The sequence below is a fragment of the Bos javanicus genome, chromosome 26 (assembly GCF_032452875.1).
Source record: "Bos javanicus breed banteng chromosome 26, ARS-OSU_banteng_1.0, whole genome shotgun sequence".
Taxonomy (NCBI): Eukaryota; Metazoa; Chordata; class Mammalia; order Artiodactyla; family Bovidae; genus Bos; species Bos javanicus.
Genome location: NC_083893.1, coordinates 5274827 through 5298887, shown reverse-complemented (window position 1 = coordinate 5298887; position 24061 = coordinate 5274827). Strand labels below are relative to the sequence as shown.

Below are 24061 nucleotides of genomic sequence, written 5' to 3'. Positions count from 1 at the left end.
AATGATGTATAGAACAGTCTTTTGGACTCTGTGGGAGAGGGAGAGGGTGGGATGATTTGGGAGAATGGCATTGAAACATGTATAATATCATGTATGAAAAGAGTCGCCAGTCCAGGTTCTATGCACGGTACTGGATGCTTGGGGCTGGTGCACTGGGACGACCCAGAGGGATGGTATGGGGAGGCAGGAGGGAGGAGGGTTCAGGATGGGGAACACATGTATACCTGTGGCAGATTCATGTTGATATATGGCAAAACCAATAAAATATTGTTAAGTTAAGAAATAAAATTAAATTAAATTTAAAAAAATGTATAGGACATTTGTAAAAAAAATTTTTGAAAATAAAATCTACTAAAGGATACAAAAGAAAACATGGGCAAATGAAGAGACATAAAGTTCCTAGAAAGATTCAACAATGTATTAATATTAAGTTTACATTTTCTTAAAATGCATCCTGAAATCTGGAACAAACAAGAAATAAAAGGAAGATCTCAGGTGGGGGAATAAATAAATGTAGTTGTAATAATTGAAAGTCTTTTTACTTTGCTTTCTCTTAATGTTTTTCTCATATATATATATGTATACATATATATAAGATTATATTATATATAATGATTTTCTAGATAAAATTACATATATATATATATTTATATAATTTAAAAATAATTATCCAGACACTGAGGGATGGCTTCAAATCCCTGAGACATCATGTGTTGCACGTTATCTATGAGCTCGCAGTAGCAACCTTACTTTTCATAATATATTGGACACAGGCTTCTGATATTTCCCAGTTCCCACTCCCCCTCCCAACAGAGACTTGCATCCTTCACATCTTGGAATCATAGTTCATTATTTTGTGGCTTAATCTTGACTTTATCATACTTTTTCCGCAATTTGACAAAAGAAGAATATGCAGTTCCTGAGAAACTAGTCTCTCTGATTTTCTGGTCCAATTTAGATGTTTATAAGATAAAAGAATGCTCGCTGCGCTTCTTAAATTTAATTATGGGGTTAAACCAGACCGATGAAAAGACTGCATTGGTTCTGATATAAATTACCTTCTCTCTGCTGGAGGAGCATTATCCGCTGCTTGGACGGTGAGCGCGTAAGTCCGTCCAACCATCAATTCCACCCCCGGAGCGATGGTGATAAGCCCTGTTGTTTTATTGATGATGAAGTCTCCCTGAGCCCCAACCAGGATTTCATATGTGATCTCCCCGTTTGACCCTTCGTCTGCGTCGACTGCAGTGAGCTGGAATTGAAAATCACAACATAAATTCTCTGGGGACTCAACTTTTCACCATCACGTCATTTTTTTTCCCCCCAACAAAAGAAGCTTGCTTTCAAATACACACACAGTAAGTAAAGAAAGTTCTCTCATCATATACACTCTTGTTTTCTTGAATTTAGGCTACTGTGTTCAAATAATGAAGCAATCACATCAGAAAAGATTTTTTTGTTGTTGTTCTTGTGAGAGTGATAAAAGGCTTTGAATCTTGAAAGCTATTTTTATTTTAACTTGCTGCTGCTGCTGCTGCTGCTGCTGCTGAGTCTCTTCCGTCGTGCCCGACTCTGTGCGACCCTGTGGACGGCAGCCCACCAGGCTCCCCTGTCCCTGGGATTCTCCAGGCAAGAACACTGGAGTGGGTTGTTCTAACAATAACACTGGAGTGGGTTATTTTAACTTACTAAACCAAAAAAGAAAGAGAACCTTAACAGCGAATCTAATGTCCCTATAGGATTTTTTTTTTTTCCTCTCTCTCATCACCTGCTTTTAACACATAAATGCACATTACTATAGACTGCTGCTGCTGCCAAGTCACTTCAGTTGTGTCCGACTGACTCTCTGTGACCCATAGACGGCAGCCCACCAGGCTCCTCTGTCCCTGGGATTCTCTAGGCGAGAATATTGGAATGGGTTGCCATCTCCTTCTCCAATGCGTGCATTCATGCTAAGTCGCTTCAGTCGTATCTGACTCTGTGAGACTCTATGGACAGCAGCCCACCAGTCTCCTCTGTCCACGGGATTCTCTAGGCAAGAATATTGGAGTGGGTTGCCATTTCCTTCTCCTTACTAAGGACAGAGGCCTGGAAAAAAATGAAATGGCTGAAGTTTGCCCTTATTGTTACCATCCTTCCTTTTGCTCTGAGTTTTTTCCTGTCATATTGTTTTCCTTCCCCTCTTCCAGAAACTCTCTTGTCCTGGAATCCTTTTTATTTACACATGGCTCTAAGAAAGATTCTTATAAGCTTGTTCACATTGACTTATAAAAGACTGATAAGGTTTAGAGTATTACCTTTTGAAAAGCAAACGAACACATCTCCAATTGCAGAATATCTAATTAGAAAATTAAAATATCAAATTCAATATTTTTTTTTCCTTTTTTTGAGATAAAGGACTCAATTCAGAGTCCCTGAAATAATACCACATGAATATTTTTAAGGCTAATTTGGGTATATTCATAATCATTTTGGAACAAATGACATCCAGTAGTTAAAGACTACTTTGAATCATTATATATGAAAAGAGAAAACCATTATTAACTTTACAAAGCAAAATTAATGTAATCGTGATTTAATATGTTAAATAAGGCTCCTTAACTTCCTGATAAGTATAAATTCACTTAAGGGAACCAAATTTAAGATTCTACTGGGAAATCTTATACATTTTACAGTCACAGAATTTATTGTTTTCATCCTTTGACAGATGAAGAAAGGAAAACGGGCCTCAGTTTATACCTAAGAGGAAAATATGTGTTTCCTATTAATAAAGAAAACACAAGATGTTGTAATAAATATGTTGTAGAAAAAAAATTCCTTATTTAGTGACATTTTCTTAGGTATATCTAATCTATGAGTTTCATGTCTTTAAAGTAGCAGTTCTTTGTCATCCACAGACTCCTTTTGGTGGCTACTGGATATTCTGGTGTACTTTCTTAGATAAAATGTGAGTATACACATTTACCTTGAAATAAATTCAATTTCAGGAACGCTGTATTAATTAATGGCCATTTCAAAGTATCATGTTAACCATTCTAATGAAATGTAAACAAAATTCTTTACCCATCACATCATGCTTAAGAGGGTATACTGGGCATAGTCTATTTTTACTATCCTTCCACTACATTTAGAATGATTTTGTGCATGGAAATAGAAGCAACAAAAATAATTGAGAAGAAAAAAAAGAAATTTGAAACAGAGGTATAAATTCAGCTAAGTCTGACACTGGGTATTTGGGAGTGAACAGATGTTGTTGCCAGAAGGAAAGGCATTCCATGAAATGATTCTGGGACTTATGTGAGAATGACAGACATAGTCCTAAAGGCAAAGAGAAGGAAACAATTTGTAGAAACAGTCAAAATGAATGATATATATTTATGGAGAATTATTCATGCCAGACAAGCTCATTTTCTTTTGTGTGTGGATAAAATTAGAAAATTAGAGGACAGGGGTAGCAGAAGAGATATCAATTTTGATTATAGTAAATCACTTAACACAATGTCTCAGGAAATCTTAATTAAAATTTAGCTCAAATTGGATTCAATATTAACATTCTTCCTGGGACTTAAATTGGCTAAAGGAATTTAATGATAAATGGCAATGAATCAAGTTAAGAAGAAGTGTTGAGGAATGTGCTTTAGGGATACGGGTATTATGGTTGCTCTTATTTAACATTTTCATAAATAATATTGGAAGACAGGATAAGCTTAAAGATAATTAAATTGCAAAAGGCAGCCATATGGGAGGTACTGTAAATACCAAACAGTACTACAAAGCGCAGGTGATACAAACAATCCTCGAACTGCACAGCCAACCAATCGCAGATGAGATAATATATTCAGGGACTACAACCAGCACCACAGAAACCATTAACAAGTAGGAAGTTTAATAAATAAGCTAAAAATGAATTCAACATTTGTTATCTAAGTAACTTAATACAAATATTCAGTCTTTCAGCAGTAAGTAATAAAATAGTTGGTCAAGAATTCACATTTTGTGTCCTTAGACATGCAAACAAAAATATTTTAAAGGAATTATTAGTGGTTCAAGATTAGAAAAGATAGCTGAGACACTGACTCTGAAAACCCTGAAAATGATAGCATGTTGTAAAAGAAAACCCCTGAAACTAAACTGTGGTGGAGATTTAATTCAATAACAAATCAATGATCTTGTGATCAGTGGTCTAGGACAGTGGTTTCCAGCCTTTTTGACACCAGGGACTAGTTTCATGAAAGACAATTTTTCCACGAACCGGAAGGAGAGAAGGGATGGTTTCAAAATGATTCAAGTGCATTCCACTTATTGCATACTTTATTTCTATCACTGTTACATCAGCCCCACCTCAAATCATCAGGCATTAGATCTTGGAGATTGGGGACCCCTGAGATTGGGGATATTAAAGGTATATGAAGCCTGTTCCTAATTTAGTGGGAAAATCTGCCTCCTAAACAAAATTGGGTTAATTTACATGGGGAAAGCAAAGTGTCACTCACATGTTATCAGATGAAAGTAAACTAAAATATGTGACTTTTAATTGTTTTACCAAAACAATATCTGAATGGTAAGGAACACTAAATTGTTTAATGTATTTCTTTTCTCTAACATATTACAGTCCTTTTCAGGAAGTTTAACCTTACCCTGACAAAATTCCTTCCTCTCAGTATTCCAATATGTACATGTTACAAATATCCTTGTCCTCAGACACCTTGATATCCCACACACACACACACAAAAGGATTTACCTATTTAAGGTGAAGTTAAGGACCCTGAGATGAAGAAAATAAATAGCGCTCTCACAGAGGCCAAACATGATGAACTAGAGAAAGGCTAACACATGATGAAAAAGGTAAACAGAAGCAAGATGATGAAGGTTTTATGGGCGATACTAAAAAAATTTGAGAGTCATTGTGTGGGTCAAGTAAATAATGAAAAGATTAATATATACCTGATATTGAATATGTAGAGTGGTTTCTGAACTCTTTTTTCTCTCTCTCTCTTTTTTTTTTTTTTGTTTTGTTTTGAGGGCATGAAAAACCAGGGAGAATGATGCAGTTTTAGATAAGAAGGTTTTAAGGGAATGGCATTAAATTATCTTAATAGCTCCCATTTATAATAAAAATTATAATAGAACTGTGATGGACTCTCAAACATGGACAGAAACATTCCATACCTGATACAGAAAACAAAATAATTTTTTAATGTTTTTACTAAGAGCGTAAATAACAATCAAATAATAAAGAATAAAGCTACACTACTTTCTTTGGTACATGTAGGCTACATTTATACCGTATACATTTATACCGTAGTCTTCTGCTGTTATAAAAAGGGATTTTCTAATTTACACAGACATATATTTGGCATTATTAATAATAAAAAGTGTGCTGGAAACCTCACCAGAGGTTTTGTTCAATGTTTTTTTGTTTGTTTGTTTGTTTTCCTATTGCTAAGGGAAATATTGTATTAGTAAGGACTTTCTCTGTATGGTAACTTTATAGTTAAAACTTTCAAATTTCACTTAGAGAATATAAAGTGTGATCAATAGTGCTGTGGTGAGGATTTTCTTAAGAGATATTCACTGAGGAGAGTTTCCAGAATCTCAGTTATTATCTGAGGCTAGGTTTATTTTGATTTTTGACTAAAGTAGAAAAAAGATTTCACTCTTTCTAGACATTCACTTCTATTTTCTAGTGCATCATCCTCATTCCTTTTATTTCGCATTTAATAAGCTAGATTTGTTCCATTTCTTTCTTGCTCTGTTTGTGAAAATATAAGAAGCACACATTTCTTATTGTTCAGTTGCTAAGTTGTGTGTGATTCTTGGCGACCCCATGGACTGCAGCATGCAGCAGCATGCCAGGCTTCCCTGCCATTCACTGTTTCCCAGAGTTCGCTCAAATCATATCCATTGAGTAGGTGATGCCATTTAACCATCTTATCCTTTGTTGCCCCCTTCTCTTCCAGCCCCCAATCTTTCCGAGCATTAGGGTCTTTTTCAATGAGCCTGCTCTTCACATCAGAGGTCTAAGTATTGGAGCTTAGGCTTCAGCATCAGTCCTTTCAATGAATATTCAGGGTTGATTTCCTTTAGGATTGACTGGTTTGATCTTCTTGTAGTTCAAGGGACTCTCAAGAGTTTTCTCCAGTAACACAGTTCAAAAGATTGAATTCCTCAGCGCTCAGCTTTCTTTATGATCCCACTCTCACATCCATACACGACTACTGGAAAAATCATAGCTTTGCCTAGACAGACCCTTGTTGGCAAGGTAATGTCTCTGCTTTTTCTATTCTGTCTATGTTGGTATTAGCTTTTCTTCCAAGGAGTAAGTGTCTTAATTTCATGGCTGGGGTCACTATCTGCAATGATTTTGGAGCCCAAGAAAATAAAGTCTCTCACTGTTTCCATGTTTCCCCATCTCTTTGCCGTGAAGTGATGGCCCTGGATGCCATGATCTTAACTTTTTGAATGTTGAGTTTTAAGCCAGCTTTTTTGCTCTCCTTTTTCATTTTCATCAAGAGGCCCTTTAGTTCCTCTTCATCATAAGGATGGTGTCCTCTGCATATCTGAGGTTACTGATATTTCTCCCTGAAATCTTGACTCCAACTTGTGCTTCATCCAACCTGGCATTTCACATGATGTGCTCTGCATATAAGTTACATAAGCAGGGTGACAATACACTGCCTTGAAGTACTCTTTTCTCAATTTGGAACCAGTGTGTTGGTCTATGTCTGGTTCTAACTGTTGCATCTTGACCTGAATACAGGTTTCTCAGGAGGCAGGTAAGGTGGTCTAGTGTTTCCATCTCTTTAAGAATTTTCCGAGTTTGAGGTGGTCCATACAGTCAAAGGCTTTAGCATAGTCAATGAAGCAGAAGTAGATGTTTTCTGGAATTATCTAGCTTTTTTTTTTTTGATCCAGTGGATGTTGGCAATTTGATCTCTGGTTCCTCTGCCTTTGCTAAATGCAGCTTGAACATCTGGAAGTTCTTGGTTCACATGCTGTTGAAGCCTAGCTTGGAGAATCTTAAGCATTACTTTGCTAGCTTGTGAAATGGGTGTAATTGTGCAGTAGTTTGAAAGTTCTTTGATATTGCCTTTCTTTGGGATTGGAAGGAAAACTGAATCTTTTCCAGTCTTGCGGCCACTGCTGAATTTTGCAAATCTGCTAGCATATTGAGTGCAGCCCACTTGACTTTAGCTTCCAGGATGTCTGGCTCTAGGTGAGTGATCACACCATCATGATTATCTGGATCATTGAGATCTTTTTTGTATAGTTCTGTGTATTCTTGCCACCTCTTCTTGGTATCTTCTGCTTCTGTCAGGTCCATACCGACTCTGTCCTTTATTGTATCTATCTTTGCATGAAATGTTCCCTTGGTATCTCTGATTTTCTTGAAGACATCTCTAGTCTTTCCCATCCTATATTGTTTTCCTCTATTTCTTTGCATTGATCACTTAAGAAACTTTTTTAAAAATCTCTCCTTGCTATTCTTTGGAACTCTGCATTCAGATGGATATATCTTTCCTTTTCTTCTTTGCCTTTTACTTCTGTCCTTTTCTCAGCTATTTGTAAGACCTCCTCAGGCAAACATTTTCCCTTTTTGCATTTCTTTTTCTTGGGGATGGTTTTGATCACTACCTCCTGTACAGTGTTAGGAACCTCTGTCCAAAGATCTTTAGGAACTCTGTCTATCAGATATAATCCCTTTAATCTACTTGTCACTTAAACTTTATAATCATAAGGGATTTGATTTATCTGGTCTCATCTCTACTATCTGATTGAAATTGCTTTATTAAAGTGGCAAGTAACTGGAGCTAGGAAGCAGGATTTCTGGTTCCAATGATGTAAGTAAATCAGATAGTTTGTTTTCCCCAAAAAGTAAGTAAAAATCTAAGCAAAAATATCAAAAAATATTTAGGGCTCTAAAGATTCACTAAAGCAGACAAATTGGGAATAATATTCAAGAAGAATTGCTGTGACTTTAGGTAGGTAAAGCAGGAGCTAATGACCTTGTTATTTCAGTGGCACATTATCCCCCTTACCACTCTTAACCCCAAGTATAGTAGGCATATGGGTTTTATAAGGATGGGACTGGCCATGAAAAGCAGCAGATGTTCTTCAAGAGATGCCATAGTTAATTTGATGTAGAGTTAATAAAAGAATCAATTATGGTGAGAATTGAATGAGAAACAGCCTCAAGTCTGTCAGAGCAAGTTGTGGTCCCAGTTGGTAAGCTGAGAACAAGCCATAAATTTAGAAGAAATAAACAGAAAATGAGAGTCCAATACAAAGGCTGGATAAGCTTTCCACACATCTCTGACACTACACACGTGCATAGAAAAGACATGAAAAGGCCTCGAGGAATGCAAATGTCAAAGAAAATCCTGAGAACTGCATGAACTTTCAATGCTCTCCCCAACAACCTAAACTCAGATAAACTGGCAAAGATGAAAGCTTTACAGGACTTTTGAGAAAGGGTTATGGGAGATAACACTTTGTGTGTGGTGGAGAGAATTCTTAGTTCAAACAGAGTGTATCTCTAGAATGAGACTTTTTCTAAATATTGAGAGCAAATTAATTGAAGGGATAAATTCAATGAATATTTGGTAAACCTGTACTGTGTGGAAGTCATTGTGCCAATCACAGGTGGTTACAGATCACTAAAAGAAATTTATGGCTCAGTAGAAAGAGATGTAAAAGCTAACTTTAATGCAAGTTACAATAAAATGCATTGGAGATACATTGGATATGTGGAAGTATGATGGAAAGAACAATGAATTTTCTGACTTGCTATGAAAATAAAGATTTTATCTAAAAAATAACATTTGAATTATGTGTAAAAAAGAATGGAAAGGGTATAATTTGGATTAAACTTTAAAATTTGAGAGAGATGTCAGTAAGCGTAGAATGGGATGGGTATCCTATGCTGGAGTTAAACAAAACAAACCCTCTATACATAGTATCAAAGTTGGTTACATGGAGAGATGTAGCATGTGGTGAAACAAAAGAACTTGAAGTATTTCACAGCTGCTCTTGACTGCATGTGTGGAGATTAGGCTCTTCCTTCAGTAAAATAAGGACCTGTTCTGATTCAGGTCTGTGTTTTAGAATAATCATTGTATCAGTGTTGTGGGGAATCTGCTGAAATAAGGTTGTCAATCAAAGTCTACTGTAGCAACCTAATTTATGGGAATGTACAGGCATGGAAAAGGAAATGGTGACAGATGTATACATATTGAAATAGCAACTTTAGAAACCAGACAATCATCTGTATGTATGCAGGTGAAGGAGGAAGAAGATAAACGTGACTGCGGTTGCTGATCTGAAGCCTATGTAATCCAAGATTAATTTGGCTCTGGAAAGTATAATTGCCTCCAAAGATGACAGGTTATGTTTATTTGACTTTTCTTACTGTAGGCATACAGGCATGAAACTAAAAGACACTTGCTCTTTGGAAGAAAAGCTATGACAAACCTGGACAGAGTATTAAAAAGCAGAGACATTACTTTGCTGACAAAGATGCATATTATTTGACTGACAAGTCCATATAGTCAAAGCTATGGCTTTTCCACTAATCATCTATGGGTGTGAGAGTTGGACCATAAAGAAGGTTGAGCCCTGAAGAACTGATGCTTTTGAACTGAGGTGCTGGAGAATATTCTTGAGAGTCCCTTGGGATTCAAGGAGATCAAACCGATCAATCCTAAAGGAAAGCAACCGTGAATATTCATTGGAAGGACTGACGCTGAAGCTGAAGCTCCACTTCTTTGGCCAACTGATGCCAAGAACTGACTCATTGGAAAAGACCCTGATGCTAGGAAAGATTGAGGGCAGGAAGAGAAAGGAGTGACAGAGAATGAGATAGTTGGATGGCATCACTGACTGAATGGAAATGAGTTTGAGCAAACTCAGGCAGATAGTGATGGACAAGAAACGCCGGCGTGCTGCAGTTCAGGTTGCAAAGAACTGTACATGACTTGAAAGAAAGTGAAAGCGAAAGTCTCTCAGCCATGTCCAACTCTTTGCAACCCCATGACCTATACAGTCCATGGAATTCTCTAGGCTGGAATACTGGAGTGACCTTTCCCTTCTCCAGGGGATTGTCTATCCCCGGGATTGAATCCAGGTCTCCCACATTGCAGGTGGATTCTTTGCCACCTGAGCCACAATGGAAACCCAAAAATTATGGAGTAGGTAGCCTATCCCTTCTCCAGTGCATATTCCTGACTTAGGAATCAAACTGGGGTCTCCTGCCTTGCAGGTGGATTCTTTATCAACTAAGCTATCAGGGAAGCCTGTACATGACTTCAATTCAGTTCAGTTCAGTTGCTCAGTCGTGTCCGATTCTTCGCGACCCCATGAATCGCAGCACGCCAGGCCTCCCTGTCCATCACCAACTCCCGGAGTTCACCCAGACTCATGTCCATCGAGTCAGTGATGCGATCCAGTCATCTCATCCTCTGTCGTCCCCTTCTCCTCCTGCCCCCAATCCCTCCCAGCATCAGAGTCTTTTCCAGTGAGTCAACTCTTCACATGAGGTGGCCAAAATACTGGAGTTTCAGCTTTAGCATCATTCCTTCCAAAGAACACCCAGGGCTGATCTCCTTCAGAATGGACTGGTTGGCTCTCCTTGCAGTCCAAGGGACTCTCAAGAGTCTTCTCCAACACCACAGTTCAAAAGCATCGATTCTTCAGCGCTCAGCCTTCACAGTCCAACTCTCACATCCATACATCATCACAGGAAAAACCTGTACATGACTTAGTGATTGAATAATAGCAGCATGTATATTTGAGTCTATATGTGTGTCCATGTTTCTGTATTGGAAGAAGGATAATATATTGTCAGTTTATCTTGGAATATGTTAAATTTCTGCTGCCTGTCAAAAGTCTACCTTGCCTTGTCCAAAAATTTGGGTAACATGAGTACCTGGGCTTCTCATAGAAATAATGACTGAAAACTTGGGAATAGGTAAAAGAGAGGAAAGCTGTATATTGATTTTTGCAAATGTTAATACTGAAATACTGAGGATTGAGTAAGAAGCCAGCAAGAAAATCCCTCAGTTAGCAGAGAACTAGGATTAGAATCAGAAATTTTCTGTAAAGGTGTAAAGAGTTTTACATAGTTAAGTACTGAGTAATACATACTATTTTATTTATATACTATTAGAAATACATACTATTGGAGATGAATTAGATTTATGATTTTGTATGATTTTAGTAGTATGATGTGAGTGAAGGTCAGATTTATAACTATGCATTAATTATTCATAAATAAATTAATAACATATCTAAATTAATCAATTAATTCAAATGTCTACATCAGAGCTGGAAATTCAGTGTTTTTTAGTAGGCTTCTCTGGTGGCTCAGTGGTAAAGAACTAGCCTGTCAATGGAGGAGATGCAAGTTTGATCCCTGGATCAGAAAGAATCACTTGGAGAAGGAAACGGCAACTCACTCCTGTATTCTTGCCTGGAGAATTCCAAGGACAGAGGAGCCTGGTGGTCTACAGTCCAAGGGGTCACAAAGAGTCAGACAGAACTAAGTGACTAAACAACAACAAAAATAGTAGCATGAAGTCTTATCTGGGAAAACTGTTCATAGACTAAGGCATGGGAGGATTATAGCCCAAAGGTTAATAATCAGTACAGAGGAAAAGCTTATTGTAGTAAAATACAATAGAAAGAAATGGAATAATTAGTTGAGCATAGGTAAAGGTGAGGGGAAAGGATGGGCTTTAAAGCAGTAAGAGTAAGAAATATGACAAGCAATAAGAACTGAAGAAAAAGAAAAGAAGTGAAGTGAGAATCAAAGGACTCAGCTACATACAGGATTCCATTTAAATAAATTTAGATTCCATTTTTCAGAGGGTATAAAATATTGTTAAGTTCTGAGGCAGTTTTTCTCAAGATTACCTGCATATTACAGCTGCTTTAGTTTATTAGATGAGATCTCTCTGAGTGACTCTACTACATGTTGCAATATCATTCAAATAGAAATATCTCAGGGTGTAGTCCAGGCATCAATATTTTTAAAAGTTTCTCAGGTGAACTTCTAATAAATACTCAGATAGGATTAAAAACCATTGATTGAAAAGAACTGTAAAAGTCTAGGAATAACATCTTTGAAGTACAGACTGGATAGCTAACTATAGAAATTAAAATCTATATCTTATATATCCACATCTGTATCTCTAATACATAGCAATTGGCTTTTCAAAAAAAAAGAAAACTAGCAATGTGTGAAATGATACTTTAAGACAAGAGAGTGTGATATCCATTAGCATCAACCTGGAAGATTTCATTGATGGTTGACAAAATTGTCTTTTGTCAACATAAAATATACTCCCTGACCTAAAGAAAGAATCATACTCCCTCATGCTGGCAATTTCTCTCTAAACATAAGGTGTGCTCATAATCTGATTACACTGCCAGTTGCGAAAGATGCAGCTGCTGTTCTGTGGCAGTGCTCCTGTAAGCGTATTTCATGAACCATACATGTCAGAATCACCCTGTTCCTTTTTACAGTAATCAAGCATAATAGATATAAAGTCAGAAAACTAGTTTATAATTGAGAACTTGAAATAGGAACCTGGATAATACATTTTTATGACTGATCCATGCATATGCACAAGGATAGCTACCTTATAATAAGAAGAGAGTGGACTCAAATAATTATGTACTTATATCAGGCCAAGATAGTCTCATGTCTACACTGAAAATGATCTGATTATAATACTTAAAAATCTGTTATCTAAGGTCCTCTTTGCTGGACACTGCTCATTGTGTCTTTTATTTCTAATATTTTCCCTCTTTTGGACAACAGATTACTAACCAAGTGAAGTGAAAGTTGCTCAGTTGTGTCCGACTCTTTGCAAATCTATGGACTATATAGTCCATGGAATTCTCCAGGCCAGAATACTGGAGTGGGTAGCCTTTCCCTTCTCCAGGGGATCTTTCCAACCCAGGGATCAAACCCAGGTCTCCCGCATTGCAGGCAGATTCTTTACCAGCTGAGCCACAAGGGAAGCCCAAGAATACTGGAGTGGGTACCCTATCCCTTCTTCATCAGATCTTCCCAACCCAGGAATCGAACCAGGATCTCCTGCATTGCAGGTGGATTACCAAAGAGGAAACTAATAAATCATCTGTTGAGTTACTTAGGAATGGGAGGGTTATGGAAGGGTTAGTTGTGAATGGAGTAAAAAAAAAAAAAAAAAATTATGACCCTTAAACCGTAATTGCAAATCACAGTTCTGAATTATTTTACTCTGTTTTAAATTTTTTCTCTCAGTGGGAAATCTATTTTATTTCTAGACCCTTGGAGGATGTATTATAGCCACACCACTCTTTTTACAACACCCTGAACTACACCTTGAGATATTTTTATTTAAATAATATGGCAATACACAGTAGAGTCACCCAGAGAGATCTTATTTAATAAAACAAAGCAGCTGTAATATGCATGCCAGGAATAACATTAAAAATACTAATTAAAAACCTTCATTTTTTGGCATTTACATAAATTAAAAATTAGAAGCATGTAAACAGAAATAACAATCTATGTTCAAATAGAATTTCACAGGGAAATATATAAAATATGAATTTTAAAGGCAGAGCAAATGTGTTTTAAAAAGAGATACATAAGGGAAATTAACTTTTGTAGTCTGCAAATGCCAGAAGTAAGCTTTTGATCCTCCAGGGCAAACAATTTTGAGATACGGTTCCATCACATAATTGCTATCGTTTTCTTAGTTACACTTTCCAGTTCCCTGCGGGCTGTTTTTCTATATAAACTTACTTTTATTTCCAATTATGTTATTATAGAGATGAGAATCAGATCTAATTAAATACGAACATGACAGTAACTGTCATTCTTTTATCTCTACAAACCATAATTTTACTCCCTATGAAAGAATGCCCCAGTAAAGATAAATGTAGATCTCTAGGTCCATCAACTGACTAGAAATAAAGGCCAATATCCTTATTCCTCTCCATTCATTCAGATCTACTTGTTTACAGATTTTCCTTTCATTCATCCTCAAATAAACATTTATTATGCATCCATTAGTTTAGGCATCTACTATATGGATACAGAGTTTGTGGCTTTAGAAATAGACAAATTTCAGTTGTGCCCTCAAGAAAAATGGGTTAAAAAGACAGATTTCATCAATATGACAAGTGTAATTCCAAGATATAAATAAAATGTACTGTGGCTATTTTTAAACTTTTCCCCACTACCATATACACAGAAGAAGACATTCACATAACATGCATTTTCAGTGTTCAGTCTATACTGTTACCCTTTTCTATATCACTGAAGAAAGCATATCTTAACCCAATAAATACAGTAGAGATGGCATTGCATTATTTCTAACTTTTGTTAACAATTGGAATGAAAACTGACCTTTTCCAGTCCTGTGGCCACTGCTGAGTTTTCCAAATTTGCTGGCATATTGAGTGCAGCACTTTCACAGCATCATCTTTCAGGATTTGAAATATTTCCAATATGCCAGCAAATTTAGAAAACTCAGCAGTGGCCACAGGACTGGACAAGGTCAGTTTTCATTCCAATCCCAAAGAAAGGCAATGCCAAAGAATGCTCGAACTTCTGCACAACTGCACTCATCTCACATTCTAGTAAAGTAATGCTCAAAATTCTCTAAGCCAGACTTCAGCAATATGTGAACCATGAACTTCCTGATGTTCAAGCTGGTTTTAGAAAAGGCTGAGGAACCAGAGATCAAATTGCCAACATCTGCTGGATCATGGGAAAAGCAAGAAAGTTCCAGAAAAACATCTATTTCTGCTTTATTGACTATGCCAAAGCCTTTGACTGTGTGGATTACATTAAACTGTGGAAAATTCTGAAAGAGATGGGAATACCAGACCACCTGACCTGAGACCACCTGACCTGCCTCTTGAGAAATCTGTATGCAGGTCAGGAAGCAACAATTAGAACTGGACATGGAACAACAGACTGATTCCAAATAGGAAAAGGAGTACATCAAGGCTGTATATTGTCACCCTGCTTATTTAACTTCTATGCAGAGTACAACATGAGAAACGCTGGACTGGAAGAAACACAAGCTGGAATCAAGATTGCCAGGAGAAATATCAGTAACCTCAGATATGCAGATGACACCACCCTTATGGCAGAAAGTGAAGAGGAACTCAAAAGCCTCTTGATGAAAGTGAAAGTGGAGAGTGAAAAAGTTGGCTTAAAGCTCAACATTCAGAAAACAAAGATCATGGCATCCAGTTCTATTACTTCATGGGAAATAGATGGGGAAACAGCAGAAACAGTGTCAGATTTTATTTTGGGGGGGGAGGGGTCCAAAATCACTGCAAGTGGTGACTGCGGCCATGAAATTAAAAGACGCTTACTCCTTGGAAGGAAAGTTATGACCAACCTAGATAGCATATTCAAAAGCAGAGACATTACTTTGCCAACAAAGGTCCGTCTAGTCAAGGCTATGGTTTTTCCTGTGGTCGTGTATGGATGTGAGAGTTGGACTGTGAAGAAGGCTGAGCGCCGAAGAATTGATGCTTTTGAACTGTGGTGTTGGAGAAGACTCTAGAGAGTCCCTTGGACTGTAAGGAGATCCAACCAATCCATTGTTAAGGAGATCAGCCCTGGGATTTCTTTGGAAGGAATGATGCTAAAGCTGAAACTCCAGTACTTTGGCCACCTCATGTGAAGAGTTGACTCATTGGAAAAGACTCTGATGCTGGGAGGGATTGGGGGCAGGAGGAGAAGGGGACAACAGAGGATGAGATGGCTGGATGGCATCACTGACTCGATGGACATGAGTCTGAGTGAACTCCGGGAGATGGACAGGGAGGCCTGGTGTGCTGCGATTCGTGGGGTTGCAAAGAGTCGGACACAACTGAGTGACTGAACTGAACTGAACTGATGTTAACAATTAGTTCCTGGTAAACAATCTGTCTGCAATGAGGGAGACCTGCATTCGATCCCTGGGTTGGGAAGATCCCCTGGAGAAGAGAAAGGCTACCCACTCCAGTATTCTAGCTTAGTGAATTCCACAGACTGTATAGTCCATGTGGTTGCAAAGAGTTGGACACAACTGAGCGACTCTCACTTTAGATTATGCAAAATAGATAATAATTTATCCTTTGAATAAATATTTACTGCAAGTCTGGTATATCTGGTATGTGCTGGTGTCAGAGTGGCAAACAAGACAGATGGTTGCTAATGGGGTTTTTAGTTTGGAGTGGGGACAAGAAGAAAAGATAATTTTAGATGGCCATAGTGGCTCTAAAAGTAATTAGAAAAAAAAATAAAAGTAATTAGAGAAAGCAAGTTATAGAATAAGAACTGTGATGCGGGGTGTATGTGTACAGTAGTGTATATTGGAAGGCTATTGACACTAAGCTATTAGGAAAGCTTTCTCTGAGGAGGTGATATTTTGAGCTGGGTCCTGTATGATGAGAGTGAGTTAGCCTTATAAAAGATCAGATAAGAAGTGTGCTTGGTTGATAGGAAATAGTGTACAAAAGCCATGAGACATACAGTTAACTATTTCTTCCCAGACATTTCACACTAATGAAGACACGCTGTTGTAATCATAGCATATTGGCTGCAAACTGGTGTGTTTTTGGTGGGCTGCAAGAACAGGAACTATTAATGAAGAAAAAGTCAATTAGGATGCTTTGGGCTAAGAAAAAATAATAAACTCAAAATGGCTTCACTAAATATCTCACCACATGAGAAATATTGAGATAGCTCCTGTTAAGGTTGTTTATTTCAGAACTCATCAAAACCATCAAAAGCCCAGGTTCCTTCCTTCTTTCAACTAATATATTGGCTGTGGCTTTAAAACTAGTCCCTTCAAAGTGACAGGAGGGCTGTAGCAGCTCCATGCGTCACATCTGCACACAGCACAGCTCAAAGACAAGAATAATGTCTCTTCCTTTTATCCCTTTGTAAAAACAGAGAAAAAATTTTCAGAAACTGTTAATAGATATTCTTTCAAGTCTAATGACTAAGAATTATGTTATATGACTATTATTCCTAAACCAATAGTCAAAGGGAATGGAATTAACATGATTAGCTTAAGGTAATCAAGATTCACTCAGTTCATCTTGAAGTATGTTGCCCCCAAATGCCGAATTTAAATCTCAGTTTTGCTAGTTAACAAGGGATTAAAAAAAGAAAGAAATGTTATCAGGTAGTGACCAGATAGTGTTTTCCCCGAGAACTTAGCATAAGAGAGGCAGTATTATTTTGGTATTACATTATTGGGGTTTTCTTTGAAGACAAAATTTAACCTTTGTCTGTCTTGCCTCACTTCATCTTCTTTATTACATTATCCTGTTTAATTCCTTCCATTAAATTGATCCATTTCTGAAATTAACATTTTTGTTTACTTATTATTTGTATGTTTTCTATCTCATATCACTGTAAAAGGGTCTTGTTCTTCCTCACCACTATGTCCCAATGATTAAAAGAGTGCCTGCAATAAACATTTATTGATGAAAAAAATTACTAGGAATTATCTACAGAAAACTACTAAGGAATGCTTCTTCAGAAAGCAAAAAAGTCTAAAGAACAAAGAAAGTAATCAAGCTATAAATAGAAGGGAAAGACATCAAGGTAAAGGAAAAAATTGGACAAAATGGGAATGAGCAAGACACATTCAGGTAACTGGAAGTGATGGTTGAGTAGGACTGAAACATACATATATGAATAGAAGGCCAAGGATGAAGCTTGGAGGAAAGCATTCAGACCATGAAGACTTAGGTACATTGTTAAGGCATTTGGACTGCTTTTTTTTACTCCTCTGAAATATATAACACTAAAATACAAAGATACATAAATTCATTTATTAGCATTCTTTATATACTATACTATTATGTAATAAATTATATTCTATATAAACATATTATATGTCATATATTGTTACATAACATATATTGTATATAAATTTTAGTAATAATTTGGAGCCATTACAATACTCTAAAAAGTGTATAGAATCATGACCTTCCTGGCTTGAGAGCAATTTCAGATTATTAAGTCTGAGTCTCAGGTGTAGAGGAAGGTAGAGATCAGTAGTCTTTACATTACTGGGCAACTGAAACCTTTTGGGTTTTCTCTTTTTTTTTTTATTGATTACCTAAGTATTACATATGGAGCTTAAGATCCATGAAAACTAGAGTGAATCTTGCTCATCTGTATTTCTCAGTAGCCACCTAGATGATTCTGGTGTGAAATGGCAACCCACTCCAGTATTCTTGCCTGCAGAATCCCATGACCAAAGGAGCCTGGTGGGCTACAGTCCATGGAGTTTCAAAGAGTCGGACATGATTGAGCAACTAACACACACACACACACACACACACACACACACACACACACACAGTCACTTTGAGAAGTACTAGAGTTAACTATTCTCCAGAGTTCTAAAAATCTTCAAGGAAGAATATTACTACTTCTTTACAATTTATACACAGAATATTGAAAAAGAAATTTGAGATAACCTGCAATTCACTAAAATGTAGTAAGTACAGCTAATGATAAAAATGAGACAAATCAAGAATAAATATTTTGCCAGATTTCTGTGTTTTCAAATATACCATTTATTATAGAATCTTAATTTTTCTTGTTGTAGTGATTCCATTTTAGGTTCAAGTAATCAATGTCTAAGAGTATTGTCCAATAACATAGTTCTTTGTATTTACCACTAAGGGAAATATGGGCTTCCCTGGTAGCTCAGCTGGTAGACCTCAGTTGGATTCCTGTGTTGGAAAGATCCCCTGGAGAAAGGATAGGAATACCTCTGCAGTATTCATGGGCTTCCCTGGTGGCTAAAATGGTAAAGAATCCACCTGCAATTCAGGCGACATGGATTCAATCCCTGGGCTGGGAAGATCCCCTGGAGGAGGGCATGGCAACCCACTCCAGTGGTCTTGCCTGTAGAATCCCCATGGACAGAGGAGCCTGGCAGGCTACAGTCCATGGGTCACAAAGATTTAACCCATTTTCACAATAGTTTAAAATAATTTGAAGTTTTAAACTGCATGTTTAATCCTTGAAATTTCAGTATATTACTGTATTCACTTTATTATGTTCAACATAATTTAAAATATCAATCTATAAATAGGTCAAATTGTTATTTGTGTATCTAGTTAATTCTACTTTAAAGTGCATATAGGTACACTTTCATTGAAAAAGTAAACATAAATGTAAATCTTTTTAAGCTAAATTATGCCATAGGATAACCCTGAAATTCACTTTTATTTCTTAAGCAATTTCTTAACCAATGCATTGTAAAATACCAAAGGAAAGAATTGTTTCAAATATATCCTCATATGGGTAATTACCTGTATGACACTGTCCCCAGGATTCATATCTGTATAAACATAGACATCATAGGATATTTCAGGGAAGGTTGGAGTGTTATCATTTGCATCCATCACCCGAATATTGACAATAACTGGCTCACTTTCTTGAACACCATCAAATGCTGTTATCTTTGGGGGTAGAAAAATAAATTTAATAGAGAAGTCATGCAAACATAAGCAGTACAGAATTCACTCCTACAATTTGAAAAGTTTCTCATATTTTTTACAGTTTCAAAAGGATACTCAAATGTTTGCTGATAAAAGGAAGTAATAAAACTATAATAGTACATATAATCAAAGTGTTTTAATGTGTGAGGAAGCAATTGTGTAGGATTCTGCTTGATTTTTATATATTGAATTCCAATCACACTTTCAATAACCTGGTATATAAAATATTCTAGAGGCTTGAAATGGGCCAACATTGCTAATTCTTAGGAATTAACTATTTAACCTTTAAAAAATGAATAGGGAAATACTCTTACATATTTTGTATACAATGCAATAGTTGCTTTTACAGCAACATGCTTATATAATCAAGAAAGTATGTGCCCTAGACATGTAATATTATTTTCTAATATCTCACAAAAATCACAAATTTTAAAGGCCCCATTGGCATTCATTAAGAGTGACATCTTAACTATATTATTAACTTTTAAAGAAAGTCTCACAAAAAGTCAGTGCTCTAACAATACCATTGTGGTCCTGAATGACTTCTGAAATCTACTCTGTGTCTAAGTTTTAAGTGTAGATTTTAGGTCTTCTGGAAGCTCTGAGTCTGCTGTATAAGTTTGTCCAGAAAAAACAAACAAACAAAATTCTTACATAAATTCCGTTTCCTATATTTTTCTATCAGCTCATTTTTTTCCCTATATTTGAATAAAATCTAGCTAAACTCCCTAAACTAAACTCCCTTTTACCCTCTATTCAGCCGCCAATCTTTCTCTCTGTTTCTTTCTCTTTCTCCTCTAGGTTAATCTAACCTAAGAATCCTTGTTGTGGGGGCTGTCCTGTGCATTATGTCTCTCGGTATTGTCACTGTCTGCCCACCAGATGCCAGTAGCACCTTTTCAAAAGAGGAACCAAAAATGTCTCCAGAAATTGCAAAATGGTGCTGGGCAGGGTGGTGGGAGCAGGAATCTTCTCTAGTGAGAACCGCTGGCCTAACCCTAAGACAAACCTAAAAATGCAATAACAATAAATATATAAACAAATTTAGAAAATAATTTTTACTTTGTTGATTCTACTTTATAATACCTAAATTTAAGTCAATTGTGAGTGGATGGTGAAGAGTGAGACTCCCTTTTTTTTTTCATCTCAAAATTTATCTTTCTTCCATTGGAAGGAATAGTAATAAAACTATATAAATTGAGAAAAAAGAAATACTTTTGAGGAAAGAATTTATTTTTCATATTATTTATTATTAATTGAAAATACTGCATTTTTCTTTTCCAGTCATTGACCTTTTCAGTTTTAAACAAATATCTCTTTCTCTTGCATACATATACATTTATATGTGTGTGTATATATATATATATATGAAATCTCTTTACCGAAAAGGTGTAAGTTTGCTGTTCTTCCCTGTCCACCGGTTGAAGTAAGGTGAGGTAGCGAGTGATTCCAGTCTGTGTGACAGTAAAGACTGAAGTGTAATCATTCAAAAAAAGGTGAAGCTCTGGGTCTTTAGTCTTAAACAAAAAAAAGAAGCCATTATTTAAAATGTTAATAAACAATATAGTTATTAGTTCATTACCTGGAAATTCATTTTTCAAATTTATTACGAGTATAACTGATTAAGAATTTTCTAAAGAAAAGAGAGCTTCAACTAGAAATTTGTTCAAAGTTGAGTAAAAACTACCCAAAGATAATTACTCATTTGTGGAAAATACTTAAATAAGTACTGGTATAATCAATGTGAATAAAAGCAAAAAATAATAGGAGGAATAAGACATAAAACAGTCTAATTGAATATGTTCTTACTGATTATTTAATATCAATATTTTCCAGAACTTCACTGGACTTGAGAAATAAATACATTCAAGAAAAGGAAGCCGAAGCCCAGAATTTTAGCTGTAGAATTTTACAATTACTTCATTTGTAGAAATAAACTGCACACATGCATATTATTATTATGTTCTCATGTGTAATGTAAATTAGAAATAAAATTGGTTATGTATAATTCATTATAAATATTATGCTTGTTCTTTCTTATTTTAATGTAAATATTCTCCAGGGGGAAACATAATATTTATTTTGATTAAAATGTTTCTGATGATTAAATTCAAATATTTGAATTGGCACGTTTCTGATAAACAGGTTCAGTAAAAAATGATATATACATAAAATGAAAGTGATTGCAAAAGTTCAAAACACAGGTAATTAAGTAGGCATTAGAAATCCTTCTCAATCTTATTGCCACTCTGAAAGATAAGGTATTATCTGCAATTCAGAGAAAGAACAGCGACATAAAATGGGAAGGCTTGGATTGGTATCTGCATAGTGGAAAAGAAGGGAAAGTGCAGTGAACAAAAGGGGATTATTGAGAGAGTGTGGACTCTCAGGAAGGCTATAAAAAGTAAGAACATACAGGGAGGTAAGGTGTTTCATAAATTATGGCAACTTTAAAAATATTATGGTGTGAAAGGTGATTTAAAATCACAGGTTACTTTTCTATCAGATATCATCAAAGGCTGAGGGCAGAGTAGACAGTGCAGAATTGTTAAACATATTGTTGATTAAAAAAATTAGAAACTGCCATTTAAAAAAATTTCTATGTAGAAGTGAGAAAGTTAAAATGCACACTGCTATATTAAAAGGTGTGCATAACTTGACCCACAGACACTTTATACCTACCTAAAGTTTCAATATGTGTATATTTCAAATAACCTTGGAGTGGATAGTTTCATTTGAACCTGACAGGTTATGTATTTACAGCATCTCATTAGGAGATATTACTTAGCCATATCATGGCAGCTTTCTTGTCCACAATTTTGATATGAGGTCAGTGTGCTATATTTATCTTGGAATATTAAAAAATGCTATAGATAATAATTTTCCATTGATCCATTTATTATAAAATAATCAAAGTTGTTAAGAATTGGAAAAAATAAAGAGGCTTCACACTGACATTATATTCTAGTGGACACTTCAGCTGTTTTTATTTCAATGTCATAATCTCAGCAGCTCAACATGGATAGGAAGCATGGCTGGAGTATTTGGTTAAATCAAATATGCTATTTAATAAAAGGCAGCAAGGGAAAAACAACAAATAACACACAAGGGAATTACCATAAGGATAACAACTGATCTTTCAATAGAAACTCTTCAAGCCAGGAGGGAATGGCAAGACATACTTAAAATGATGAAAGAAAATAACCTACAGCCCAGATTATTGTACCTAGCAAGGATCTCATTCAAGTATGAAGGAGAAATCAAAAGCTTTTCAGACAAGCAAAAGCTGAGAGAATTCTGCACCACCAAACCAGCTCTCCAACAAATACTAAAGGATATTCTCTAGACAGGAAACACAAAAACGGTGTATAAACTCGAACCCAAAACAATAAAGTAAATGGCAACGGGATCATACTTATCAGTAATTACCTTAAACGTAAATGGGTTGAATGCCCCAACCAAAAGGCAAAGACTGGCTGAATGGATACAAAAACAAGACCCCTACATATGTTGTCTACAAGAGACCCACCTCAAAACAGGGGACACATACAGACTGAAAGTGAAGGGCTGGAAAAAGATTTTCCATACAAAAAGGCTAAATTATTTTAAAAGGTAAATTGTAAAATGCACATTAAACATACTTTAAACCACATTTTGGGGATTCTTATTATATTTTAGAGCCAATTGTAATAAATTCAATTATTATTTTTAAATGATCACAAATTTTAGTTAGCATGCATTTTCAGTTAAAAGAAAACTCAATAAATACAAGTAACTTCTCTTTTTTAGTGTTTACCTATCAAGGTAAAATCACTAGACGTTTAAATTCATATAGTTTTTTCTGTTCTCTGACTGTACCAACAATGATGCCTACAAGTATAGCTTCTTTAACTCATATATTTACACTATAAGTAATCTAAGTAGGGCAAGTTTTGCTACATGATTTGCTCACCAAATGTTTACTTCTTTTTCTTCATTCAAATCCATCAGTCATTCTCTATTTCCTTTATAACTAACCCTCTCTCACTGTCTCTTCTTCCTTTCAACTGTAACCTCTGTTAGTAAATCTGTTAGATATATTCATTCACATACTCAGCACATTTTAAGCATTTTCCATGTCAGGTGCTGTGATAATGCAATACTGTAATGAGTGCTGGGTTGTAAACTAGCGCATGCATGTGTGACTGTGGTATGATTGCGTCGCAAACCACACTATTTTGTGTATTTATGAAAGCAACAAGATTTTCACCATCAAGTGCTTCCCATTTGAAGGTGATATACACACCAGGACTTCATAAACAGGCTCTCATACTTAATAACAAGAAATACTAAAGAATTGTTGATAATTTAATTGTCTCTATTTCAAGTGCTTTTATAATAACTAGCTAGAATACCAAAATAACATTTCCCAGAACTGCAGACTATTTTATGTAAAAATATACATATAACATAATGCATAATGTTAACATTGTACATGGCATGTTACAGCTTATTCCAATCTGCCTTGCACAGTGAATTTTTGGTTAAAATATA

General features: G+C 35.9%; 1 protein-coding gene across 1 annotated transcript in view; it reads right to left on the bottom strand.

Moving 5' to 3' along the window:
* The window catches only part of PCDH15 (protocadherin related 15), a 1038229-nt gene that overhangs the window by 340931 nt on the left and 673237 nt on the right, over positions 1-24061 (bottom strand). Inside the window, exons 12-14 of the mRNA XM_061402659.1 lie at positions 20911-21045; positions 19340-19489; positions 1059-1252 (exon numbers count right to left, since the gene is read on the bottom strand). Of these exons, the coding sequence (XP_061258643.1) occupies positions 1059-1252; positions 19340-19489; positions 20911-21045 (479 nt within the window). The remainder of the gene's footprint in view (positions 1-1058; positions 1253-19339; positions 19490-20910; positions 21046-24061) is intronic.